A 13,133-nucleotide genomic window follows, 5' to 3' on the forward strand; every position below is an offset into this window, starting at 1 on the left:
CTGCAAAGAATTCATGAAACCCCCTCTACCACCTATAGTTTAGGATACATTCTGTTCTTTCATTATAAACCTTACTAGATTCCACCTTTGCATTTTGCCAGCTGTTTGACTAGCCCATCAACCCAATCGGAGCAGAGTATGAGCTCCCCAAGAATAGCCTTATACTTCCACGCAACCCAGCCACACCTGGTTCTCACCACAGCTCTTCACCGCCATCCCCTTTGGCTCCGTAGAGACACCATGTGGCTACTTTACCTTCCACAGGTGCATTCCCCCATCTTCTCCAGTCAGTTACAGAACAGGAACTGAGACACCCACATAGGACAAATATTTTACACACATTTAGTGACTTAACATAAGCTGGCAGGGAGCCAAAATAATTTATTCTCCAGGTAGCCTGGCCTATGGTGCTTCTAACCCAAAACTTAAAACAACAGAAAATTCTTTTGTGAAAACTATGAGTGGAAAATGTCAAGGTAAAAATGAAACAATGGTGAACCCAGCTGAGACTTCAAGTGCAAATGAGAGCAGTCCTGTCTTTCAGTGACCACACAGGTATTTATGTTCTAATTGGTCTTGGAATGTACCCAAACTTATTACAAGACTGGTGTGCCTATTTTTTTTTTTTGCTCAAAAATAATTTTAAAACTGTTTCTAAAGTTAAAAACATTAGTTAAACATAGTTTTTAATTAAAGTAGATTAATCTCCTGGATATAGATAGTAATGTATGTCTCTTCTCTTGACCTTTATTCATGCCATCCATTCAGCTCAAAATGTCCTTGTCATCATCTCCAACTGTTTCTCAAAATTTTCTCTGTATTTCAAATTCGGCTGAAGTGCCCACTCCGCAAGAAAGCTTGGAGACCATGCCTGCCAGGAGATTCCCAGCCGCTCTCGGAACTCCTCCAGCATATCTGCCTTCAGGGGACACACATCCACTGTGGTCTCTTAGAAGGAGCCTTTGGGTTCAAGACCAAAAGCCCTTAGAGGGCGGGATGACTGTATTGTGGTGCCCAACTCCCCAAATAGTCCTATGCCAGTACCGACCCATGGAAGGAATTCAGTAAGCATTTGTGGAACTAAAAGTAAATAAAATCCGTGTAAGGTGCTTAGCATGCATTCACTCCTTGCATGTGCCCAATTATTATTCTCATTAGTAAATTGGATTATTCCACCTGTTTGTACAGCCTAGTTTACAAAAAGAGTTTCTAAGGCTCCTCTTTAAAAGGATGTGGATAGTGCCCCTAGTTGATATTCATGTCAATTTACTCTAGAAAAATCCCATTGAAGAAGAGATGTTAACTTTCCAATTCACTTGATCTTTTTTCTCCCCTTTGATTCAGAGATAGCAGGCTCCTTAACGTGAAAATTGATGAGATAAACCTAATAAACTGTGTTTTGCTGAAAATTCATGTGCCCAGATCTAAACGAATACCTGCTTGGATCCAAAAGTTCTTGATTTCCCACAAACAGATATGTATATGAACTGTGAGAAAAGAAAAATCATGTGAAATAAAAGGTTTGCTCACTTATAGGTCAAAAATGTGGGTCATTGTGTCATTTCTCCATCCTCAACACTCCCAAGGCACTTCACTGAAATGTGATTAGGTACACAAAATCTTATAGGTTGAATGAAGTATTAATTAATTTTAAACTCTAAGGGAGTTTAGTGATGTTCTAGTCTCTTAGCGTCATTTCACAGAAGGTGAAACTGCTGACACAAAATTTCAATATGCTTTAACTATATACACAATTTTTTTATACAGCCAGGACTATAACCCAAGGTTTATTAATTCCCAGTGAAGAAGTTTCTTCGCCTAAAAAAAAAGGTACCGTTTACTGAGCACTTATTATGTACTAGGCACTACATATACGACACCGATGTCAAAGTTTTAGGAAAAAGCCGGTTGAAGACAACTTGTATTTCAGATGAGAAGACTGAGGCTCAAAGAATTTAAGTGTCATGCATATGGCAATATTTTAGTAAACAGGAGAGTAAAGGTTTGAACCCAAATCTGTTTTTTCCCATGCTATTATCTCCAGTGTCTCCTCACATTAGCATTTGTCAAAAACATAAACTATCACTCAGAAAAGGAATTATGTGGGCTTGCTAGAGAAAGCTAAAATCTTTTATCATTTGCTTTAAAAAAAAATTGGGGTCAAAATAAAAAGCATTCCAAAATACATAGTTAAATCAAATGTTTGATTCCAACTTCTTTTATAAGATCAGATCTGTCATTAAATAAGAAAAGGAGTTCATTCCTGAAGAAAAACAGATCTGAAAGCTGAATGATCACAGGTTACCCTCATCAAATCACCAGAGGCAGACTGCATGTCTCATAAAGATGAAGAGGTGAGCAGAAGAGAGAAAACCAGATCACTACCTAAGGTAAAGAGGGTCATGCGGTAGGCACACTTCGAAGTCCTTGCTTTTCTACAAGGAGACAAAGCTTCCAGCCAAGAGCAAATTCTCCCCACCATCAGAAATCAACTCTAAAGATGACTGAGGGGCTACGGTTGTAGCTCAGAGGTAAATGGCTTGCCTGGCACGTGTGAGGCACTGGGTTCAATCCTCAGCCCTGCATATAAATAAATAAATAAAATAAAGGTATTGTGTCCATCTACAACCAAAATATATTTTCAATATATTTTCAAAAAGGCGATGACTGAGCACACGGATTCTGAAAGGTCTGAGTTTTTCTGTCCTGCCTAAATGTCCACAGGACAAGTCATCCTATGGGGTTTCAGAGTTGGATAAACCTGAGTGGCCAGACCCTGCTCTGCCCTGAACTCCTGTTTCCTCTTAGCAACTTTTTTTTTTTAGCAAGAATACCTACTCGTGACATTTTCATGAAAATTAAGTGAGGTATAAATGTAAGGTAACTACCTGGCCCTACTTGGTAGTTTATTAAAGTTGGATGGTAAATGTCAAGTTCAGAGCACCTAAAGGCAAAGAGATCCATGATCACCAGCCAGACATGATGATGTCCTTTGATAAAGGCAGCATTAAAGATAATCATAATGCCAAAATACAAGTCAAGTAAAAGCCTCTGCTAACAAATCTTTTAACACTATTGCCAGTGAGAAAGAGGGGGAGTTTTGAATTGAAACATTTGAATTAACTCCAATATTAAAATACAAAAAGGAAATATTAATGCTCATTGTCTACTTACTACCTACCAAGGATTTTATAAAAATTAGTGAGTGTAGCACTTTGAAATTCCTGGGAAATAAGGACTAAACCCATACACCATCATGCACACATATATAGACAAACATATTTTTTAACACTCTAAGGATTACTATATAAATTTAGATCAGGGCACAGCATGCCTGGGATGAGTAGGGTAGGAACAATATGTTCTTCCTTACGCACCAAGCTCATGACAAATGATTCATACCCAGCACCTTTCATGCCAGAAGATCCCCCCAGGTGTTCCACCAACTCTAGCAACGATTTCCATCAAGCAAGAAGACTGCAGTATAGAGGAATCACATCACACCCACGGATGAGGCAAAACAGTCATGTCTTTACACAACTGCACAAGTCCAACAGCTGAGGGGGCAGAAGAGAAAAGGGAAGGAGGTGAGTGAACAATCCAGAATCTCTCACCAGTTTGACAGGCAGCCTATAATTAACATACATTTGCACCTTGAACACAGGTGTTATTGTAATCAGAGGCTCTTCTTAGCCTTGTTTTTTTAGTTAAAGGTGAGACAGTTTTAGAGGCAGGCTTGCCTGTGTCCCTGAATGGATTTATGAAAAGATGGGAACCCCCAGTCCTGCCCTTGGGTTTAGGTTATTGGACTTTCATCCTGGGGGAATGTGAAAGAATTCCAAATAGGAGTACGGGGTTTCACAGTCATAGTGCCCTCTTAGGTATATCCTAGCACTTAATTCTTGGTAATTAATCTGACAGCCACTGCCCCCACTTTGGAGATGAGGAAATCCATGCCCAGAGCACGATCGACTTGTAATGGTCAATCCACAAATGCACAGAACTACAACTCCAGTCTCCACTCTTTATTTTTTTCCAAAGTTGACAAAAAAGTTGTTCTGCCTTCTTTCCCTCTAAAAATATTTTAAGCTTTGTCTCTCCTATAAGTTTGGTCCAGAAAAGTAGGACTGGCTTCATTTTGAAGACTTTGAATAAAAACTATTTTTCCTTCTCCAATATCCGTATGCATACATTAAAAATAAAAAATAACAACTGTGTGTGATGAGTAGGGCAGGAACAGGAGAGGGATGGGTGATATGGATACAGAATAAGAGCCTTCAGAGGGTAGAAATCTCATCTCATTAATTAACACGATTGGAGTACTCAGATCTTAAACACTCACCACCTTGATTATTTTCCACATTACCTCAGAATTGCCTGCATAATTTAAGCCTTGACCCTAATAAGCCATACTGGACTTATGAGCATCATTTATTTAAAAAAAAAATAAAGGCTGGCAGTGCTTGCTGCCATTTCTTAAGTGGAGGTTAAAATTTGCCAAAGATATACTCTCCTTTTCTCACTCTTTCCAAGATCTTTCAAGACAGAAACTAAAGTAGAGAGGTCTAGTGGGTAAGTGATTTTTTTACAGCTCGAATTACATTAAAAGCCAGAAATATTTTGAGCCCAAAGGTTTTAACTTCTTAATACAACATGATCTAACATGTTTGATATATTTAAAATTCCGCCCCCAACACCAGAGCTATGCATTCATCACTTAAAGAGGGTGAAAGTTTTTCAGTCTAAGAAGATTCAAGTTCAAATTGCAGGATTAATTTTACTGGCTATGATATGAAAGACATGATAGTTAAGGTAAAGGATAAGGGCAAGGGTGGTCAGGATTTGAATGGAAAGAATTTCGTCTTCAATTATTTGATTAAACCACTCCTGAGAACCATATAAAACTACAGCCTCTGTCACGAAGGCTGCAGTGTAGGGAACTCTCAGTGCTGGTACTCTCAGGACAGAGATATAAATTCAAAATACTACGTATCATGATTTGCCTTAGGACAAGGAATCCGTGATGACGGATGATATTTTAAAATGCTCACAACTCTAATTAAAAAGCTGACAGTGAGCACAATTCACAAATGTGACAGTCCTCTGGGGAGGTCTCTGAAATTTATACCACGACCAAAAACATTTTCAAAGGTAGAAGGCTGTGCACCTTACAACCCTACAACCTCAATGACCGGATTGAAGCTGAAACTTGGATTTTTTTTTTCATTTTATAAATCTTTGATTTTTAGGATCTTCTTGTCTATTAATGGCAGCTTGAAGAACTTTCCATACTTTTAAGTTGTTTTAGTCAAAGCCAGTTCTTTACTATTTCAGCTCATTGAAGTTTCTGGTGCAGTTGAAACTGGAATAGCTCCCTGAGATTATAGACATGCAGGCTTTTCAAAAAATCTCAAACCTTGTCTGTCATGACCATGGACTTGCACCCTGAGTCCTCTGGAATCCCCTCCTGGAATCCAGCAATCCTTTTCCTGCCTTCATAAAAGGAATGGCAAGCCTTTATTTGTGCTCCTCACTAGAGGAGGTCAGGCACTGGGGGAGAACAGGGAGCTGTTGTCACTGGCATATATCTGATCTTCCTGAGACTGATCATGCCAGAGAACAACCACTCTTTCATGGGCTGGAAAGCCCCAGCTCTCAAAACACGCTTGCTAGTGCTGTTAGAAGATGCTGGAGAGTTCCTGCCCTGAAACTTGCTTGCATCCACTCGGTCCTCCAAACATAAGATCCAATAAAGGGCACCTTATATTGCCCTGCAGTTCACCCTGTGAAGAAGGGGTTAGGCGCTCCACATAAAAATAAAATTAAAAAAAAAAAAAACCATATATGACTCTTCTTGATCAGACTTGAGCCAGTCCATAAGTCTAGCAAGTAAAAGGAAAGTCACAGTCACTTGAGGCACTGTCCATTTGCCTGGAAATTTAACCCTTTCATGCCTACACTAAGAGTACTTTAACCCTCCCGCTCGCCCCCCCGCCGAATCTTCAGTTCCACACACCTATACTACTAAACACACACACACACACACACACACACACACACACACAAATAAATAGGGATTTGCTGCTCCATTGGAAGCTTTCTTAGGGCTCTAGAGAGGGCTCTGATGATTTTGGTAGGAGAGGGAGGTGCAGGTTGGCCTCTTTGTAGGTTATATTAACTCCTGAGGGAGGAGGGCAGAGAAGACTTCAGTTTTCAGGATTTCCCAAGACCAGAAACCCCATTTCCCCGAATTCTCCATCAGATCACACAGTGGACTTTAACCCTTTCCATCTTTCACTCCTTTGCCCCCAGTCCCATCTACTCACACTGCTGTTGTGGCCGGACCAGTGGACCATAGCTTGGTTGTGTGCGGAGTCGCCTGTCAGCGCAAACGTGGTGCTGGTCAGTCTCAGCTCCTCCATCCGGAAGCGGGTGGCTTTGTCCGGGTCCCGCTCCCGAGTCCCAAGCTCCGGCTGCCCTCCATCCCTCAGTACTCCCCGGGGGCTCCTACTGGATCCCTCTACCCTTTCTGCCTTCTCCTGAACCGCTCCGCTCCGTCTCCTTCGGCTGGAGCGTGTAGCAACCGACACCGACGCCCGGGTGCCCCGGGCCCGCTCCAGGGACAGCGCTCGGTCCCCGGGGGCCACTGCAAACAGGGGGCGCACAAGGAGCGGCAGGGGCGTGGCAGGAGCCCTGCCTGGCGGCCCCTGGTGGAAAAAGCCCCCTGGGGTCGTGGTCCAGCGTGGGGCCGAGCTGGGGTGCGGTGGAGGGCAGCAAGAGCCGCTGCTGCAGGCGCCCGGGGCGCAGAGGACCAAAAGCCCCGCGCCGGCGAGAAGCGCGCTCAGCCGGGCTGGGGAGCCGCCGCCGGCGCCAACTTTTCCCATCGCGGGAGCGGAGAGGAGCGGAGAAGGGTCCCAGACCGAAGGCGGCGGCGCGGGGCTCTCCGCTGGCGGCGGCGGGGGCAGGTGCTCAAGACCCCAACTCCATCCAAGTTGGGCCGCGGTGGGGCGGGCGGAGGAGGCGCCGGGCAGGTGGCGGCCGCTCGCCGGGGCTGGGTTTGTGCCGAGCGCGGGTTCGGACCGAGCGAGCCGCCGCCACGCGGGGGTGGAGCTGCACTGAAGTCACAGGCGGAGCGGGCGCTGGCGCGCTGGCGGGCGACGCGGGAGGGAGGGCTGGCGCTGCCGGGGCTCCGGGCTCCGCGTCCCGCCGCCGAGCTGCGCTGCGCACCCGGGCTGCGGGCACTGGATGCACCGCCGCGACCCTCCCCTCGGCCTCGCAGGCGCCGCCGCCGCCGGCTCTGCGCCCCCGCAGTCGCGGGTCCCCGCGATGAGCCCGCGCACCCTTCCCGTGGGGGCGGCCGGCCCAAGGCTCCCAGGGCTGTCGCTGTGTGGAGTGTTTGTTTATTTATTTATTTATTTTCCTGCTTTATCGTTTCTATCAGTCTCTGCTGCTTTTCCCTGTTTCCCCTTTTCTGGTGTTCTCCGGTTTAGGAGGTAAATGGGTGGGCTCTTCCTCTTTGCCTTTCTTATTCTCCGTGGTTGGGCATCTTCACCTTACTCTGAGCAGAGCCTGGGTCCCAGCAGCCTCGGGGGGAGATCCCGGAAAGGCAGCAGCAGAGAATGATGTAATTAAATGATCTCGAGGACGTGTGTGTGTGTGTGTGTGTGTGTGTGTGTGAGAGAGAGAGAGAGAGAGAGAGAGAGAGAGAGAGAGAGAGAGAGAGAGAGAGAATTTTCCATCGTTATTACGCTTAGATTTCTTTTCCTGACCTCCTAAATCACTCACTATATTGAACCCAATCTTTCTGCCTGCAAACATATTTGAGAACACTTTCCTAAACCCAAGGTCCCACTTGGAGTTTTGTAGTCATAATACATTTTGACTTCCCGAAGGGACTGCAAACTCTCTGAAGACAGGAACACCAAATTGTGAACAACTTGGAAGAAATGATCTGTTCGGTTTGTCATTTTATCCTCAATTCTTGGCACAGTGCCCTACTTTGGTAGGAAACCTGTCAGTCATCAATTCAATAAATACGAATTGTAAGTCTATAATGTATCTGTATATGAAGTAAATACAGGAAAGGGGGCTTAATGCGCTTTTACCCTCTGTCTTGTGGTGCCTAGCTCAGTGCTATCAACACAAGACTTGAGATCCCCATTAGAAAGTCTGTGCTGGACACTATCACTCCTTTGCTGTGAGATCTCAGAGAGGTCACAATCTCTGAGTTTGCTCACTTTAAAATAAAGTGGTTGCATTAGATGACCTTTAAAATCCCTTCCGCTCCTAAAATTCTGCAATTCTGTGATTATAATATCAACCCAACTCAACCCTCTTACTACTGTTTAAAAGTTTAGATGAAGATTTATAGTAGGTGAATGGGCTTTGAAAATTGCAAAGAATTTCTGCAAATCCAAACCTTTTTCATACAGTTTGCTTCGAACAGTTGAAATGCCTTCACATTTCTTTGCTGTCTTCATATACCTAATAATATTCTCTTATGGTGATTATTAGGCTACTTAGTGAATATTTGATGATTGAATAAAAGAATGACACAACAGAATTGTCCTAATTCTGGTTTCTAATTCCATTTTGTTGTTGTTGCTCATTTTCACACTTGGAGTGATAAACTCACTGAAGATTTTGAGTTCTGGGTTTGTGAAACCAGAAAGTAGTGTAGAGTGGTACTGATTCTTGGATTGATGAAACCTTTTCTAATGCTGCCCAAGAGAAACTTCTAGGATATCAAGCTGATCCAGAGGTTTTATAAAAAGACTGAGTTAAGTCACTGTTCTTATGACCAATGCAAGAAAAGTGTGAATGCAGAGAGGAAGGCTCTTTGCCATTAAGTAGAGTACAGGATGGGACAGAAGCATTTACTATTGTCATTAAAAGACCTAAATGGATTGTTCTTCCAAAAACACCTTTCACTACACAGGTCTGGAGCTTCCCAAAACGGAAACATCATTTGGCAGACTGTGGTCTCTGGCTGGAAGAGAACGGAGCCAGAGGTCCTCTTTCCTCTCCAAATTGCAAGTACTCTTTCTCAAAACCCAGGGTGCTCATTTTCCTCCCCTCAAGAAGGTTTTCAGAGCTTTGCAAGATCATTTGCTTAATGTCTTCTTTCTATGCCCTGCTAACCTCCTTTCTAGTCTGGATAAGTGTGTGGGAATCCCTCCAAGAAAGGAAAAGCAGATTAAAGAATCAGAACCAAAAAAAATTAAAAACAACAACAACAAAAAAAAAAAAACCTTCCATCCAAATACAAGACTAGAAAAAGCAAACAACAAGGAAAAGAATAAATGAGTGGATTTGTGTTTTTTGGCTTTTGTTTCTTCTTCCTATACTAAAATCTGTATTATTTCAGTTTTAAAATGAAAATTCTTCTGAAGGAAATTGGTACAATTAGAGTGGATTTCTCCTTCCCGGAGAATAGAACTATCATCTTTCCAAATACTGTCATTAAAATGATCCCTTTGCAGTCCATTTGCTGGGAACTCATAGAGGGCAGTCAGTATTTTTAATTCCTGATTTTAATTATCTATCTGAGAAAAACAAAGTTACAAAAATGTAAATTAAATTGGCTTCAAGAGATATTGTGGGTGCTTATGTGTCAATTTTATTTCTTGTAGCTCTGTTCCCCATTTGACTTGTGCTAACAAGTAGAAAGGGCAATTGCCAGTAATTTCCTAAACTATTCCCATTTTTCCAAAGATCCCATGTATTAGGCTAGTCATGGTGGAAAGTCTATTTCAATGTGTTTTTAATGCAACAACATACTAAACAACTTAAGAGGCTTTATTAGTACAATACAATAAGAATGGATCATTTATTAGGAATATAATTAATATAAAAGACCAGTAGAGTTCATACACTGATAATTTCCATAAGTCTTTATATTATGCCTATGAAAAATCTGCCATTACTTAGTCTGTTTTCGTCATTCCACATCTGGACTAGCTAGACCAACAGTTCCCTTTACTACCCACCCACCTCCACAATAGCTCTGTTCCATCCTTTTTCTCCTGTAGTTATCTCCAAAGCACCATAAATTGACCTATTTATTTGCAGAAAGAAAAGAATATGACTTTGTGATATAGTTAATTTTAATGAAAAAATTAAAATTTAGCCTCCCTAATCATCATTTACTGCATAATGAAAAGTGTAGACACCTTACCCTATAGTGAAGCAAATGTAGTCTTTCAAAATTATAAAAATATGATTTCTCATCACTGCTTGATACCCTTACCAATTTAATATTGAAAACAGAATACTAGTCACACCCCTTAACATGACCCTCAGCTTCCTTTTTCTAAATACCCTTTAGCAGTTCTCTCTCCCTCCTCCATATGCTCCACTCATCCAGGACTGAACTTTCGTCTAATGTTTCAAGTGTTTTCTAACACAGGACTTTGCACATGTTGTTCCACCTGTCAGGAATCCCCCCCACCCATTACCTTCACCTCACCTAGTTGACTCTTCTTCTTTAAGATTTTCACTTTAAATATGTATCCAGGGAGACTTTCCCTGACCCCCCTACCCAAAGAAGACATTCCTTTCCCATTTTCTGCATCAGTCTCTTACCGGATCTTTCTTAGTATATATTACAGTCTTCCATGATTTTATTTAGACTATTTTTCCCTAATAATCACTAAAAAACATTACATGTGAATAATGACCAAATCTTCCTTATAAATCAACTCTTTCCCTAATGTCTCCCTTGTGACCTGGTTCATTCATAAATAAATAATGGCCAGCTGGCACTTGTGTAATAAGACTACCTGCATAACTCTTAGTAGCTAACACTTTGTAAATCAGATATGTGCACTGTGAGAAACTGTGCTAAGGATTTAAAGTACCAACTCAAGTGAGTTTTTTTTTTCTCCCAAAGTTTATCTCATATTATCATTTTCCCACTTTACAGTGATGACCCAGGGTCACACTGGAATTTAGTGCAAAGTCAAGGCTTCCACGTGGTATCCTTATTCCTGATAGGCAGGTAACTTTATGTAGTGCTCTTCTCACTTCAACTACAACTAATGACACATAACACTTATTGGAGACGTACTGTGTGCCAGACACTCTAGTGCTTTTAATCATTTTTAGTAATGATAAGCAAGCAATACTGGAACCAAGTGAGCAAGTTTGCTTGGAAGGAGAAAACATGTATACTGCATTTCCATTTGCTTTTGTTTGGTATATGTGGTGGAGTCATTTTAAAGAGAGAGAAATAGTTACTACTCTCTTAATAGTACTGCAGGAGCCACAGGTTAATTCTTTTATCGGATTTCCTTCTTCCCCTTTTCCTACATTTCTCCATTTCTTATGGATACCTTGGCTGCAGTTGCACTAAATCACATTATATGCCTCATCATTAGAACAATGTCTTTTAATAGCTTTCATAATACTTGGCTCTCCTTGGATACCATTGAGACAAGATGTCTTGCATTTCAGATCGTTTTCATGAAGAACTGCACAAAGACAACCAGGGAGAATAATATGCAGGTTATTCTCAACACCAGCCAAAGGAATCTGGGATTTTTTAAAACTGTCCCTTAAAATACTTTCAAGTAACAACAAATACTGACTGAGGTCTGAATCCAGTCATTGTACCTTTCTCATATACCCAAATTAAGTGGCTTTAGTAGAAAGACTTAAACCTTCTTACCTGTAAAAATAAGGCTAAAAATATCCACCTGACTCATATGGATATATTGAAAGTTAATTCAACTTTGTATGCCTTGCAAATAACAGTACTGCCTTGTATTTATGAGTATTCTATCTCATTAGACCTCTAAACTGTTTTTGTTTTTTCTTCTAGTTTAATAAATCTTGCAGCAGCTCCGAAAGGTAGGTAGGGGGCAGTTTTTGCCTGCATCTTACAGAATAAAAAGACATTTATCCAAGGTCATAGAGTTAGAGACAAAACTTAGAACAGAATTTTGTTATCCTTTTCCCCTCATTTAGTCTGTTCTGTCTTCAGTTTGTATATACATATGAATTAAAATCCCACATTATTTATATTTGGCTATTACATTCTGTTCACACAGACATTTCAGGTTTCAAAGATGTTTATAACTAAGTAGGAAAAGAAAAGCATGAAATATCAGTGTCATTTTGTGAACTCATATGCAGATATATTTTCCCATTTAAATATTCATACTTAATGTAAAATAGATAAAATGTACACTATAAGTAAGTCAGTTTGTTTAGAGATGACATTAATAGGCTTTTTAAAATAAACCTTTACCCAAAAGTCTAAGAATTCATTAATGTAACTTCTTTATAGTCTTAAAATGCTTAAAATGATCCAAAAACTGTAAAAAGCGACTTCTATAATTACTTTCTCCTGACTTCCTCAACCTGCAAGTCCAACATGAAAAGGCTTTGATGGAGTAAATCACAAAACCAGCTCTAACATTTTTTCCAGCCCAACTTCACTAAAATTACAAATAGGAATAATAAACTCATATACCCAAAGTTGGGGTTACATTTCCTTTGGTTTCTTCAGGAAAACTGACCAGAGGAGCAGAGGCAGAAGAAACAAGAAGCTACTTCCAAAGTTCTTTAGGGGCCAACAATAGGATAACCCAAAGCTTCCATCTCACAAGAAGTCTTAGTTATCTTTGTCTCTTTTACAAAGTCCTAATCCACAGAGGAATAAAGTTAATACTGCTGCCAAACACAGAATTCTGAGGCATAATAACCCAGCAGGAGAGTGCTCTATAAAATGCCCAGTAGGTATTGAAGAACAAGATTTGGGGGAGGTCTCACTCCCTGCACAAGAGTATCTTGCAAAGAAAAGGAAGGAATAAATCAAAATAAGCAGCACAGTTGGGTAGACATGAACTTATGTGTGGTGTTTCCCATTTCTAAGTTGGATCTGGACCAAAAGCAATGTTCTCCAGCCCTCCAGTCTAGATATCCCCATCTCTGGCGGTGTCACAGAGGTTCACCAAAGAAGGGAAAGGTGACTGAAGGCATGGAGTTTACTGTGTCTGTCTGCCTCTGGTGCTCGGAGTCAACAAGTGTGAGTTTACAATTCTAAACTTTGAAATGAAAATTATACCTTTAAAGCCCATGGATGCCACTCACTAGTTGTACATTATCATCTGACTTTCAGAATGCCTGTT

The 13,133-nt window shown here is 41.3% G+C and overlaps 1 protein-coding gene across 6 annotated transcripts in view; it reads right to left on the minus strand.

Annotated features, from left to right (window-relative positions):
• Positions 1-7,114, minus strand: part of Sorcs1 (sortilin related VPS10 domain containing receptor 1) — a 470,846-nt gene extending 463,732 nt beyond the window's left edge. For 5 of the 6 annotated variants that reach the window (XM_047552962.1, XM_047552961.1, XM_047552965.1 and 2 more), the window contains exon 1: positions 6,327-7,009. In XM_047552962.1, the coding sequence (XP_047408918.1) occupies positions 6,327-6,884 (558 nt within the window). In that variant the 5' untranslated portion in view covers positions 6,885-7,009. Of the gene's footprint in view, positions 1-6,326 lie in introns of all 6 variants that reach the window. The other variant, XM_047552963.1, reaches the window with a different exon arrangement.
• Positions 7,115-13,133: the final 6,019 nt, after the last annotated feature.

The sequence above is a fragment of the Sciurus carolinensis genome, chromosome 5, assembly GCF_902686445.1.
Source record: "Sciurus carolinensis chromosome 5, mSciCar1.2, whole genome shotgun sequence".
In the NCBI taxonomy this organism is placed as follows: Eukaryota; Metazoa; Chordata; class Mammalia; order Rodentia; family Sciuridae; genus Sciurus; species Sciurus carolinensis.